This window comes from Oncorhynchus clarkii, chromosome 15 (genome assembly GCF_045791955.1).
Source record: "Oncorhynchus clarkii lewisi isolate Uvic-CL-2024 chromosome 15, UVic_Ocla_1.0, whole genome shotgun sequence".
NCBI lineage: Eukaryota > Metazoa > Chordata > Actinopteri > Salmoniformes > Salmonidae > Oncorhynchus > Oncorhynchus clarkii.
This window is the reverse complement of record NC_092161.1, coordinates 23,531,796-23,545,521: the sequence shown is the minus strand read 5'-3', so window position 1 is coordinate 23,545,521 and position 13,726 is coordinate 23,531,796. Positions and strand designations below refer to the sequence as shown.

Sequence of the window (13,726 nt, the reverse complement as noted above, 5' to 3'; positions counted from 1 at the left end):
TACCACAGCATTCTGCAGCGATACACCTTCCCATATGGTTTGTAGGAATATCATTTATTTTTCAAGAGGACAATGACCCCAAACTCATTTCCAGGCTATGTAAAGGCTATTTGACCAAGAAGGAAAGTGATGAAGTGCTGCATCAGATGACATGGCCTCCACAATCACCCGACCACAACCCAATTGAGATGGTTTGGGATAAATTGGATCGCATGAGTTGGACCGCAGAGTGAAGGAAAATCAGCCAGCAGTGCTCAGCATACGTGGGAACTCCTTCAAGACTGTTGGAAAGCATTCCTGAAGATGGTTGAGAGAATGCCAAACGTGTGCAAAGCTGTCATCAAGGAAATGAGTGGCTACTTTGAAGAATCTAAAATATAAAAATATATTTTAATTGATTTAACACTTTTAGTTACTACATGATTCCATATGTGTTATTTCATAGTTTTTATGTCTTCACTAATATTCTACAATGTAGAAAATAGTAAAAATAAAGAAAGCCTTTGAATGAGTAGGTGTCAGAACTTTTGACTGGTACTGTATTTCAATCATATTGGAATCAATTTCATGTTCAATTGAGTTCTATTTAGCTAGGCTGCTACCCGAAATTAGTCTCAATTTCATGATGTGTAGGCCTAATGATGTGTGCAATGATGTGTCAAGTAATTGATAGTGCATAGCCTAAGCATTAGAACAAGCTGCCTCAATATTTACAACCGTAGGTGATAATTTCCCTCTAGGAGCTGATCTGTTATCAGGCTCTAACATTAAGGTAAGATTTTAAATGGAAAATGCTGATCCGAGAGCAGCACTGCCTTTCGGGCCTATCAGTATCGACACATGCTCTAGCGACTCACTTATTGAAAGTTCTCCCTATGTGTTGTTTTGTAAAACGCATGCGTTGTTAAAACACTTGTAATAAGTTCCATCGCTATTGAGAAACTGGGCCCTGGCTATTAATTCATAGACATGGTTATTTGCATTTATGCAAAACATATGGATTCTCCCTTTAAAGAGTGGAGGTGGTGAATGTCAACAGCTGCTTTACATTAAGCACATAGAAGTTGTGACTCTCAAAGTACTGAATAAATTGTCAGTGAGCATTTAGAAAGAAATCCCCCCAGACGCACCTTTTTTACTTGTTGATGGCTACCGGACCGGCCTTGATTTCAACGTCCACGGATGGGACTCCCTTAAAATAAAACACACTACTTCTATGCAAGTGACTTCTTGTAGTAGGTTAGGAGAGTATCTATTCTTATCCTAACCCTTTTCCTAAACTTAACCAAATTCTTCTGACATGCTGCGTAAGATCTCCTAACCCGCTACGAAAAGGTCATAGCTGCATTGAAGTGGCATGTTTTTAGGGAATCTCATCCACCTCTGGTTCAGATTTGGTCCAATCTGGACTGGCCTTAAATTTGGCCCAAACAGACATCTTTATAAAAAAAATGACCAGTTAAAATGTGACTGAGAACACATTCTCACTTACAGCAACGACCTGGGGAATAGGTACAGAGGAGAGGGGATGAATAAGCCAGTAGGAAGCTGGGCATGATTAGGTGGCTATGATGGTATGAGGGCCAGATTAGGAATTTAGCCAGGACACCAGGGTTAACACCCCTACTCTTACAATAAGTGCCATTGGATCTTTAGTGACCACAGAGAGTCAGGATACTTGTTTAACGTCCCATCCGAAATACAGCACTCTACACAGGACACAGGGACTAAATCAGTTCTACCAAATTTCTATCAACATGTTAAATGTGCAACCAGAGGCAAAATACATTTCTAGATCACCTGCACTCCACACACAGAGACGCATACAAAGCTCTCCCTTGCCCTCCATTTGGTAAATCTGACCACAACTCTATTCTCCTGATTCCTGCTTACAAGCAAAAATTAAAGCAGGAAGCACCCGTGACTCAGGCTATAAAAAAAGTGGTCAGATGAAGCAGATGCTAAACTACAGGACAGTTTTGCTATCACAGACTGGAACACGTTCCAGGATTCTTCCGATGGCATTGAGGAGTACACCACATCAGTCACTGGTGTCATGACGTTGGTTTATGACCATAAATACCTCTTCCCCCCTTTTTCCTCTCTCTACCCTACTGATGTTACATTTGAAAACCCCTTGGTTAACATAGAGACTTTGGGAACATCAGAAGGTGGGGGGAAATGAACTATATTCTGGTAATCCGACCAATTGAACATATGCGGTGGTACTTAATGAACATGATGTCAGTTCGGTTGTCATCTGGGACATTCTCATCAATGATAAGATTGCCATTTGCCATTTGGCAAAGAGCCAAGGTAAGGTGCTAGCTAGCATTAAACTTATCTTATAAAAAACAATCAATCTTAACATAATCACTAGTTAACTACACATGGTTGATGATATTACTAGTTTATCTAGCTTGTCCTGCGTTGCATATAATCAATGCAGTGCATGTTAATTTATCATCGAATCACAGCTTACTTCACCAAACGGGTGATGATTTAACAAGCGCATTCACGAAAAAAAGCACTGTCGTTGCACCAATGTACCTAACCATAAACATCAATGCCTTCCTTAAAATCAATACACAAGTATATTTTTAAACCTGCATATTTAGTTCATATTGCCTGCTAATATGAATTTCTTTTAACTAGGGAAATTATGTCACTTCTCTTGCGTTCAGTGCAAGCAGAGTCAGGGTATATGCAGCAGTTTGGGCCGCCTGGCATTTGCCAGCAGCTCTTTGCTGTGCTTCAAGCATTGCGCCGTTTATGACTTCAAGCCTATCAACTCCCGAGATTAGGCTGACAATACTAAAATACCTATTAGAACATCCAATAGTCAAAGGTATATGAAATGTAAAATTTTTTTAGAGAGAAATAGTCCTATAATATCTACAACCTAAAACTTCTTACCTGGGAATATTGAAGACTCAAGTTAAAAGGAACCACCAGCTTTCATATGTTCTGAGCAAGGAACTTAAACATTAGCTTTTTAACATGGCACATATTGCACTTTCACTTTCTTCTCCAACGCTCTGTTTTTGCATTATTTAAACCAAATCGAACATTTCATTCTTTATTTGAGACTAAATAGATTTTATTGATGCATTATATTAAGTTAAAATAAGTCGGGTTTTTTATCCTCCAATAATCGATATCGGTGTTGAAAAATCATAACCGGTCGACCTCTACCCCCAACCCCTCTTTTACGCTGCTGCTACTCTGTTTATCATATATGCATAGTCACTAACTATACATTCATGTACATACTACCTCAATCAGCCTGACTAACCGGTGTCTGTATGTAGCCTCGCTACTGTATATTGCCTGTTTTATTTCTTTAAATTACCTATTGTTCTCCTAACACCTTTTTTGCACTATTGGTTAGAGCCTGTAAGTAAGCATTTCACTGTAACACCTGTTGTATGCGGCGCACGTGACAAATACACTTTGATTTGACAACATCCGCAACCACTGCCCTGGGGCATTGGGATATTTTCTTTAGACCAGAGGAAAGAGTGCTTCCTACTGGCCCTCCAACACCACTTCCAGTAGCATCTGGTCTCTTATCCAGGGACCGACCAGGACCAACACCTTCATTGCTTCAGAGGAAAGCCAGAGGAAAGCCAGCAGTGGGATGCAGGCTGGTATGCTGCTGGCCATCTATTCCAAATACATGTTCTGTATTTAATACATTTGCTAAAATTTCTAAAAACATGTTTTCACTTTGTCATTATGGGGTGTAGATTTGTGAGGGGAAAAAAATCTATTTAATACATCTTCAATTTAGGCTGTAACAAAACAAAATGTGGAATAAGTAAATGGGTATGAACGCTTCTGAAGGCACTGTAGATACAGTGCCTTGCGAAAGTATTCGGCCCCCTTGAACTTTGCAACCTTTTGCCACATTTCAGGCTTCAAACACAAAGATATAAAACTGTATTTTTTTGTGAAGAATCAACAACAAGTGGGACACAATCATGAAGTGGAACGATATTTATTGGATATTTCAAACTTTTTTAACAAATCAAAAACTGAAAAATTGGGCGTGCAAAATTATTCAGCTCCTTTACTTTCAGTGCAGCAAACTCTCTCCAGAAGTTCAGTGAGGATCTCTGAATGATCCAATGTTGACCTAAATGACTAATGATGATAAATACAATCCACCTGTGTGTAATCAAGTCTCCGTATAAATGCACCTGCACTGTGATAGTCTCAGAGGTCCGTTAAAAGCGCAGAGAGCATCATGAAGAACAAGGAACACACCAGGCAGGTCCGAGATACTGTTGTGAAGAAGTTTAAAGCCGGATTTGGATACAAAAATATTTCCCAAGCTTTAAACATCCCAAGGAGCACTGTGCAAGCGATAATATTGAAATGGAAGGAGTATCAGACCACTGCAAATCTACCAAGACCTTGCCAACCCTCTAAACTTTCAGCTCATACAAGGAGAAGACTGATCAGAGATGCAGCCAAGAGGCCCATGATCACCCTGGATGAACTGCAGAGATCTACAGCTGAGGTGGGAGACTCTGTCCATAGGACAACAATCAGTTGTATATTGCACAAATCTGGCCTTTATGGAAGAGTGGCAAGAAGAAAGACATTTCTTAAAGATATCCATAAAAAGTGTCGTTTAAAGTTTACCACAAGCCACCTGGGAGACACACCAAACATGTGGAAGAAGGTGCTCTGGTCAGATGAAACCAAAATTGATATTTTTGGCAACAATGCAAAACGTTATGTTTGGCGTAAAAGCAACACAGCTGAACACACCATCCCCACTGTCAAACATGGTGGTGGCAGCATCATGGTTTGGGCCTGCTTTTCTTCAGCAGGGACAGGGAAGATGGTTAAAATTGATGGGAAGATGGATGGAGCCAAATACAGGACCATTCTGGAAGAAAACCTGATGGAGTCTGCAAAAGACCTGAGACTGGGACGGAGATTTGTCTTCCAACAAGACAATGATCCAAAACATAAAGCAAAATCTACAATGGAATGGTTCAAAAATAAACATATCCAGGTGTTAGAATGGCCAAGTCAAAGTCCAGACCTGAATCCAATCGAGAATCTGTGGAAAGAACTGAAAACTGCTGTTCACAAATGCTCTCCATCCAACCTCACTGAGCTCGAGCTGTTTTGCAAGGAGGAATGGGAAAAAATGTCAGTCTCTCGATGTGCAAAACTGATAGAGACATACCCCAAGCGACTTACAGCTGTAATCGCAGCAAAAGGTGGCGCTACAAAGTATTAACTTAAGGGGGCTGAATAATTTTGCACGCCCAATTTTTCAGTTTTTGATTTGTTAAAAAAGTTTGAAATATCCAATAAATGTTGGTCCACTTCATGATTGTGTCCCACTTGTTGTTGATTCTTCACAAAAAAATACAGTTTTATATCTTTATGTTTGAATCCTGAAATGTGGCAAAAGGTCGCAAAGTTCAAGGGGGCCGAATACTTTCTCAAGGGAGTAGGGAGATGTAGGGAGATTTTAATTTAACATTGACCGGCACAACTGTAATTAACAGTATTGCACTTTTCATGTAGCCTACTTTTGGCCAGCTAATAGCCTAACCACCGATCATGCAACATTATGGACTAATCCTGTTGTGAAATAGCCTGCCTCTTGCAAAATAAACTACCATTTAAATTTCACAGGAGTCTTCACCCAATGTAGGCCATCCTGCCTTTCCCTCCATATTCAGCCTTCATTGATTTAATTTGGGCTTAGCGTATAGCCTAGTCTAAGCCCCTATAAAATCTGTTTATTCTGATGAATCAGGATCAGTCAAGCTTTACTCTTTATTTTGTGTTTATTTAGAGCGTGTCTGCTAGATTTGACTCAAGGCCATGAACAACATCAGTATTATGCTAACGAACGCCTCAAATAGGCCGTCACTTTGACATGCTTGGCTTTGTGCAAGACACTGTAATAAATAGCTTTTCTCTTAACCAAGCTTATTATGTTAATGTTCATTGTTTTAGATGTCAAATGATGAGTTGACAACTTTATTTTAATGGATTTACAGTATAAAAATAACCATAAAGCGTCAATATTGAGGTGAAAGAAAGGGAGAAGCTTAGAGCCCGAGGCACCAAACCCCAACACTGATGAATAGATTATATAAGAGCAATATCCAGGTCTAAACTTCTGAATGAAGGAAATCCTGTATGAACTGAAGCAGAGAAAACAAAACATCAAGCAAGATTCACTACTACCTCAATCAAAATGACTGGAGGCCGCTGCTGCCACAACACCAACGACTAGGTCAAACTGTGATATCAACAGAGCTTGAGAAGATGGGGAAGCAGGAAAAGGGTTGGTTCTAGAAGCAGACATGTCTGTGTGAAAGATGGTTCCATCTCTGAGAGGATATAGTGGAGAGCCAGATGGATGAGGGTGAGGCCTTGAAGAAGCCCCAGGAGCCAGGAGGACAGAAATGGACAGACACACACAGTAGGCTTGGGAGTTATCCAGATTTTCATACCGTCCTTCTCTCATATCAGGATTTAAGGTATGACAGTCAAAGCACACAAGGTGGCGCCATAAACGCAAGAAAAGCTCATTGGGCCTCTATTACCAGAATGCTAACAAGATTAGCACAAACTAAGTGATATCACATAGACGCTTTAAGCTAAATGCTAAAAAGATTTTTAAAATAATAATACATTTAAGTTTGTAGGCCAGTTGAGAACAAGTTATCATTTACAACTGCGACCTGGCCAAGATAAAGCAAAGCAGTGCGACAAAAACACAGAGTTACACATGGGATAAACAAACGTACAGCCAATAACACAATAGAAAAATCAATATACAGTGTGTGCAGATGTAGTAAAATTAGGGAGGTAAAGCAATAAATAGGCCATAGTGGTGAAATAAATACAATTTAGCATTAACACTGGAGTGATAGATGTGTAAGTAGAGATACTGGGGTGCAAGAGAGCAAAAAAAAAGATATATATCAATATGGGGATGAGGTAGTTGGGTGGGCTATTTACAGATGGGATGTGTACAGGTGCAGTAATCGGGAAGCTGCTCTGACAGCTGATGCTTAAAGTTAGTCAGGGAGATAGAAGTCTCCAGCTTCAGTGATTTTTGCAATTCGTTCCAGTCATTGGCAGCAGAAAACTAGGAGGAAAGGCAGCCAAAGGAGGGGTAGGCTTTGGGGGATGACAAGTGAAATATAACTGCTAGAGAGTGTGCTATGGGTAGGTGTTGCTATGGTGACCAGTGAGCGGAGATAAGGCGGGGCTTTACCTAGTAAAGACTTATAGATGACCTGGAGCCAGCGGGTTTGGCAACGAATATGCAGCAAGGACCAGCCAACCAGAGCATAAAGGTCACAGTGGTGGGTAGTATATGGGGCTTTGGTGACAAAACGGATGGCACTGCGATCGACTACATCCAGTTTGCTGAGTAGAGTGTTGGAGGCTATTTTGAAAAGGACAGCGCCGAAGTCAAGGATTGGTAGGATAGTCAGTTTTACGAGGGTATGTTTGGCAACATGAGTGAAGGAGGCGTAGGTGCGAAATAGGAAGCCGTTTCTAGATTTAGTTTTGGATTGGGGGTTGTGAGTCTGGAAGGAGAGTTTACAGTCTAAACAGACACCTACAGTTGAAGTCAAAAGTTTACATACACTTAGGTTGGAGTCATTAACTTCTTGGTGACAGGGGGCAGTATTTTCACATCCGGATGAAATGTATGCCCAAATTCAACTGCCTGCTACTCATCCCCAGAAGATAAGATATGCAAATTATTAGTAGATTTGGATAGAAAACACTGGCATTTCTAAAACTGTTTGAATCATGTCTGTGAGTGTAACATAACTTATTTAGCAGGCGAAACCCTGAGGACAAACCATTTAGATGTTCTTTTTGAGGTCACTCTCTTTTCAATGGGAATCCAGATTTCTAAGGGACCTTCTTGCAGTTCCTATCGCTTCCACTGGATGTCAACAGTCTTTAGAAATTTTTTTGAGGTTTGAGGTTTTTCCTTTGTGTAATGTAGAAGTACGGCCATCTTGAATGAGGGTAACTTGAAGTGTACTTTTAGATAGTGGCGAGTGACCAGAAAGCTAGCTACAATTTGTTTTCCTCCTGTATTGAACACAGATCATCCCGTCTTCAATTTGATCGATTATTTACGTTAAAAAATACCTAAAGTTGTATTACAAAAGTAGTTTGAAATGTTTTGGCAAAGTTTACAGGTAACTTTTGAGATATTTTGTAGTCACTTTGCGCAAGTTGGAACCGGTGTTTTTCTGGATCAAACGCGCCAAATAAATGGACATTTTGGATATATATTGACGGAATTAATCGAAAAAAAAGACCATTTGTGATGTTTATGGGACATATTGGAGTGCCAACAAAAGAAGCTCGTCAAAGGTAAGGCATGAATTATATTTTTATTCCTGCGTTTTGTGTCGCGCCTGCAGGGTTGAAATATGCTTCTCTCTCTTTGTTTACTGGGGTGCTATCCTCAGATAATAGCATCGTTTGCTTTCGCCGAAAAGCCTTTTTGAAATCTGACATGTTGGCTGGATTCACAATAAGTGTAGCTTTAATTTTTTATCTTGCATGTGTGATTTCATGAAAGTATGATTTTATAGTAATTTATTTGAATTTGGCACTCTGCATTTTCTCTGGCTTTTATCCCAGAGATGTTAAAACTCTTTTCAACCACTACACACATTTCTTGTTAACAAACCATAGTTTGGCAAGTCGGTTAGGACATCTACTTTGTGCATGACACAAGTAAATTTTCCAACAATTGTTTGCAGACAGATTATTTCACTGTATCACAATACCAGTGGGTTAGAAATGTACATACACTAAGTTGACTGTGCCTTTAACCGGCTTGGAAAATTCCAGAAAATTATGTAATGTATTTAGAAGCTTCTGATAGGCTAACTGACATCATTTGAGTCAATTGGAGGTGTACCTGTGGATGTATTTCAAGGCCTACCTTCAAACTCAGTGCCTCTTTGCTTGACATCATGGGAAAATCAAAAGAAATCAGCCAAGACCTCAGGAAAAAACCTTGTAGACCTCTGGCTCATCCGTGGGAGCAATTTACAAATGCCTGAAGGGACCACGTTCATCTGTAAAAACAATAGTACGCAAGTATAAACACCATGGGACCCCACGTAGCCGTCATACCACTCAGGAAGGATACGCTTTCTGTCTCCTATAGATGAACATTATTTGGTGCGAAAAGTGCAAATCAATCCCAGAACAACAGCAAAGGACATTGTGAAGATGCTGGAGGAAACTGGTACAAAAGTTTCTTTATCCACAGTAAAACAAGTCCTATGTTGACATAAAATGAAAGGCTGCTCAGCAAGGAAGAAGCCACTGCTCCAAAACCACCATAAAAAAAGCCAGACTACGGTTTGCAACTGCACATGGGGACAAAGAGTGTACTTTTTGGAGAATGTCGTCTGGTCTGATGAAACAAAAATAGAACTGTTTGGCCATGATGACCATCGTTATGTTTGGAGGAAAAATGGGGAGGCTTGCAAGCTGAAGAACACCATCCCAACCGTGAAGCATGGGGGGGTGGCAGCATCATGTTGTGGGGGTGCTGTGGTGCAGAAGGGACTGGTGCATTTCACAAAATAGATGGCATCATGAGGCAGGGAAATTATGTGGATATATTGAAGCAACATCTTCCTGACGTCAGTCAGGAAGTTAAAGCTTGGAAGCATACTTCCAAAGTTGTGGCAAAATGGCTTAAGGACAAAGTCAAGGTATTGGGAGTGGCCGTCACAAAGCCCTGACCTTAAACCTATAGAAAATTTGTGGGCAGAACTGAAAAAGCGTGTACGAGCAAGGAGGCCTACAAACCTGACTCATTTACACCAGCTCTGTCAGGAGGAATGGATGAGATGGATGAGAGAAATAGAAGCTGAAATAAATCACTCAACTATTATTCTGACATTTCACATTCTTCAAATAAAATGGTTATCCTAACTGATCTAAATTAGGTAATTTTTACTTGTATTAAATGTCAGGGATTGGGAAAAACTGAGTTTAAATGTATTTGGCTAAGGTGTATGTAAACTTCCGACTTCAACTGTAGGTATTTGTAGTCAGAACCGTCCAGAGTGGTGATGCTAGTCGGGCGAGCGGGTGCGGGCAGTTGGAGGCCACGGAAGGAGTGTTGTATGGCATTGAAGCTCGTTTGGAGGTTAGTTAACACAGTGTCTAAAGAAGGGCCAGATGTATACAGAATGGTGTCGTCTGCGTGGAGGTGGATCAGAAAATCACCAGCAGCAAGAGTGACATCGTTGATATTTACAGAGAAAAGAGTCGGCCGGAGAATTGAACCCTGTGGCAACCCCATAGAGACTGCCAGAGGTCCGGACAACAGGCCCTCCGATTTGACACACTGAACTCTATCAGAGAAGTAGTTGGTGAACCAGGCGAGGCAGTCATTTGAGAAACCAAGGCTATTGAGTCTCCCGATAAGAATACGGTGATTGACAGCGTCGAAAGCCTTGGCCAAATTGATGAAGACTGCTGCACAGTACTGTCTTTTGTCAATGGTGGTTATGATACCGTTTAGGACCTTGAGCGTGGCTGATGTGCATCCATGACCAGCTCGAAAACCAGATTGCATAGTGGAGAAGGTACAGTGGGATTGTAATTGGTCGGTGATCTGTTTGTTAACTTGGTTTCGAAGACTTTAGAAAGGCAGGGCAGGATGGATATACAGTGAGGGGGAAAAAAGTATTTGATCCCCTGCTGATTTTGTATGTTTGCCCATCAATGCAAATCAATTTATAACATTTTGACATGGGTTTTTCTGGATTTTTTTGTTGTTATTCTGTCTCTCACTGTTCAAATAAACCTACCATTAAAGTTATAGACTGATAATTTCTTTGTCAGTGGGCAAATGTACAAAATCAGCAGGGGATCAAATACTTTTCCCCCTCACTGTAGGTCTGTAACAGTTTGGGTCTACAGTGTCTCCCCCTTTGAAGAGGGGGATGACCACGGCAGCTTTCCAATCTTTAAGGGATCTCAGACGATACGAAAGAGAGGTTGAACAGGTTAGTAATAGGGGTTGCAACAATTTTGGCGGATCATTTTAGAAAGAGAGGGTGCAGATTGCCTAATCCAGCTGATTTGTAGGGGTCCAGATTTTGTAGCTCTTTCAGAAGATCTGGATTTGGGTGAAGGAGAAGCGGGGGGCTTGGGCAAGTAGCTGCGGGGGTGCAGAGCTGTTGGCCGGGGTAGGGGTAGCCAAGTGGAAAACATGGCCAGCCATAGAAGAAATGCTTAATAAAATTCTCGATTATCGTAGATGTATCGGTTGTGACAGTGTTTCCTAACCTCAGTGCAGTGGGCTGCTGGAAGAGGAGGTGCTCTTATTCACCATGAACTTTACAGTGTCCCAAAACTTTTTGGAATTAGTGCTACAGGATGCAAATTTGTTTGAAAAAGCTAGCCTTTGTTTTCCTAACTGACTGTGTAGATTGGTTTTTGACTTCCCTGAAAAGTTTTGTGGGGGCTATTCGATGCTAATTCAGTATGCCACAGGATGTTTTTATGCGGGTCAAGGGCAGTCAAGTCTGGAGTGAACCAAGGGCTACATCTGTTTTAGTTCTACATTTTTTTTAACGGGGCATGCTTATTTAATATGGTGAGAAAAGCACTTTTAAAGAACAACTAGGCATCCTCTACTGACGGAATGAGGTCAATGTCCTTCCAGGATACCCAGGCCAGGTCGATTTGAAAGGCCTACTTGCTGAAGTGTTTTAGGGAGCGTATGACAGTGATGAGGGGTGGTCATTTGACCGCGGACCCATTACGGACGCAGGCAATGAGGCAGTGATTGCTGAGATCAGTGATGCAGAGGTGTATTTAGAGGGCAAATTGGTCAGGATGATATCTATGAGGGTGCCCATGTTTACGGATTTAGGGTTGTAGCTGGTAGATTCCTTGATAATTTGTGTGAGATTGAGGGCATCTAGTTTAGAATGTAGGACGGCCGGGGTGTTAAGCATATAACAGTTTAGGCCACCTAACAGTATGAACTCTGATGATAGATGGGGGGCAATCAATTCACATATGGTGTCCAGGGCACAGCTGGGGGCTGAGGGGGGTCTAACAAGCGGCAACAGTGAGAGACTTATTTCTGGAAAGGTGGATTTTTAAAAGTAGAAGCTCAAACTGTTTGGGCACAGACCTGGATAGTATGACAGAACTCTGCAGGCTCTCTCTGCAGTAGATTGCAACTCCTTTGGTAGTTCTATCTTGACGGAAAACTAATTGCAAAGGCAGGCAAATCCAGTTCAGAAAGTTAAACAAGCATAGCGAGTAGCTACCGAATGTCATGTTCGGTGAGTGTGGACATTTACAAGCGATAGTGAACGAGAGAAATTGGGCAAATCAACTAAGTTGACGCATGCTTTTCTGAAGGAAGAGCAGCATGTGTACATGGAGGAGAGAAGAACAGAGGAGGGGGAAAAAAATGCTAGTAGGAAGCACAAGGAAAAGATGGCAACTCATCCAGAGCCCTGACTTCAGTCGGAAAGCCATCATCCCCTCATGTGCACCGCACAACAGAGACTCGCCGATAGATATAGAACACTATGGACTCACCAGCTCACTTTCTCCCATTGTGCTATTTACAAACAAACACGTGACTGGCTCAACTGTTCTGGGGAACTATGGAAACTGCATGATTTAAAATAAATGTGACAGGTAAAATGAAGAACGCAATCTGCTTTATCTCCTAAGTTCACTGCAGGTAATAACTTAAAAGTAGCTACAAATATTCACATTTATAGAAAAACGTCAAAGTAATAGTTGACGATATTGAAGGTATTGAAAAACCATCCCGTGGCTTTTTCCAAATACCCCACACGCTATACCGCCCACGCCTAACGCACAGCCAGACAGACCACAGACACAGCCAAGAACTATCAGCACCCTTAGCTATTGTATTCTATTCAGCGTCAATACCACATACAACCAAGACAATAGTAACCTGCCTGTATGTGTAGCCTAAGACTACATAATATAGCCTAATTCTGCTAGCACCATGGACAGAATCACAACGAAGGCTAAACTAAGCCTGGGTTAAGTGTGTGCTACAATGCTAAAGGCAGCGCTACCGTGTTTAAGCATCTTGGACAGTGACACACAACCTTGATGTAAGGTTAATCCAGGGATAACAAAAAACTCATCTATGAGGATTTAATTTTGACAACAACCAATCATATTCACAAAGAGTACTATTTGTCTGATCTAATGCAGGCCTTGAACATGGCCTTATGATTCGTTCTGCACATAAAAAGGGTAAGGCCAACCCCCTTGTTTGATCATGGATATGCAGTCCATTCTCTTGGGACCAATTTCCAATCAACAATATACACTGTAGGACAAGGGGGTACATGGCCTATGGAATGCAAAACAAACAATTGAGATCAATTTAAAGGACCAGCTCATATTACTGAAAGCATAGGCTTATGGAGCACAGCGGGCCTGACTACTAACCACTAGGAACATTGTGCTGGAGTTCACAATTCCCACTGCAGCCAGGCATGGAGAGGAAGTGCTCAACAGAGAAACAAACATTCACTGTTTAACATAACAATAGGAGGGAGAGAGAGAGTGGGGCTGTGAGAAGTGCTACTGTATTGCATGCTGCAGTGTATTCTGCCAGAGAGCTGATGTGTTGTTAAAATGGATAATTCACGCTACAGCCTGA

The 13,726-nt window shown here is 41.3% G+C and overlaps 1 protein-coding gene across 3 annotated transcripts in view; it reads right to left on the bottom strand.

Moving 5' to 3' along the window:
• LOC139366742 (LanC lantibiotic synthetase component C-like 2 (bacterial)) overlaps nt 1-13,726 on the bottom strand; it is a 60,004-nt gene that overhangs the window by 39,774 nt on the left and 6,504 nt on the right. Inside the window, exon 1 of one of the 3 annotated variants that reach the window (XM_071104437.1) lies at nt 8,972-9,089. The exons of the other annotated variants lie outside the window; for them this stretch is intronic. Coding sequence (XP_070960538.1) covers nt 8,972-9,004 — 33 coding nt within the window. The 5' untranslated portion in view covers nt 9,005-9,089. Of the gene's footprint in view, nt 1-8,971; nt 9,090-13,726 lie in introns of those variants that run through there. 3 annotated transcript variants of the gene reach the window in all.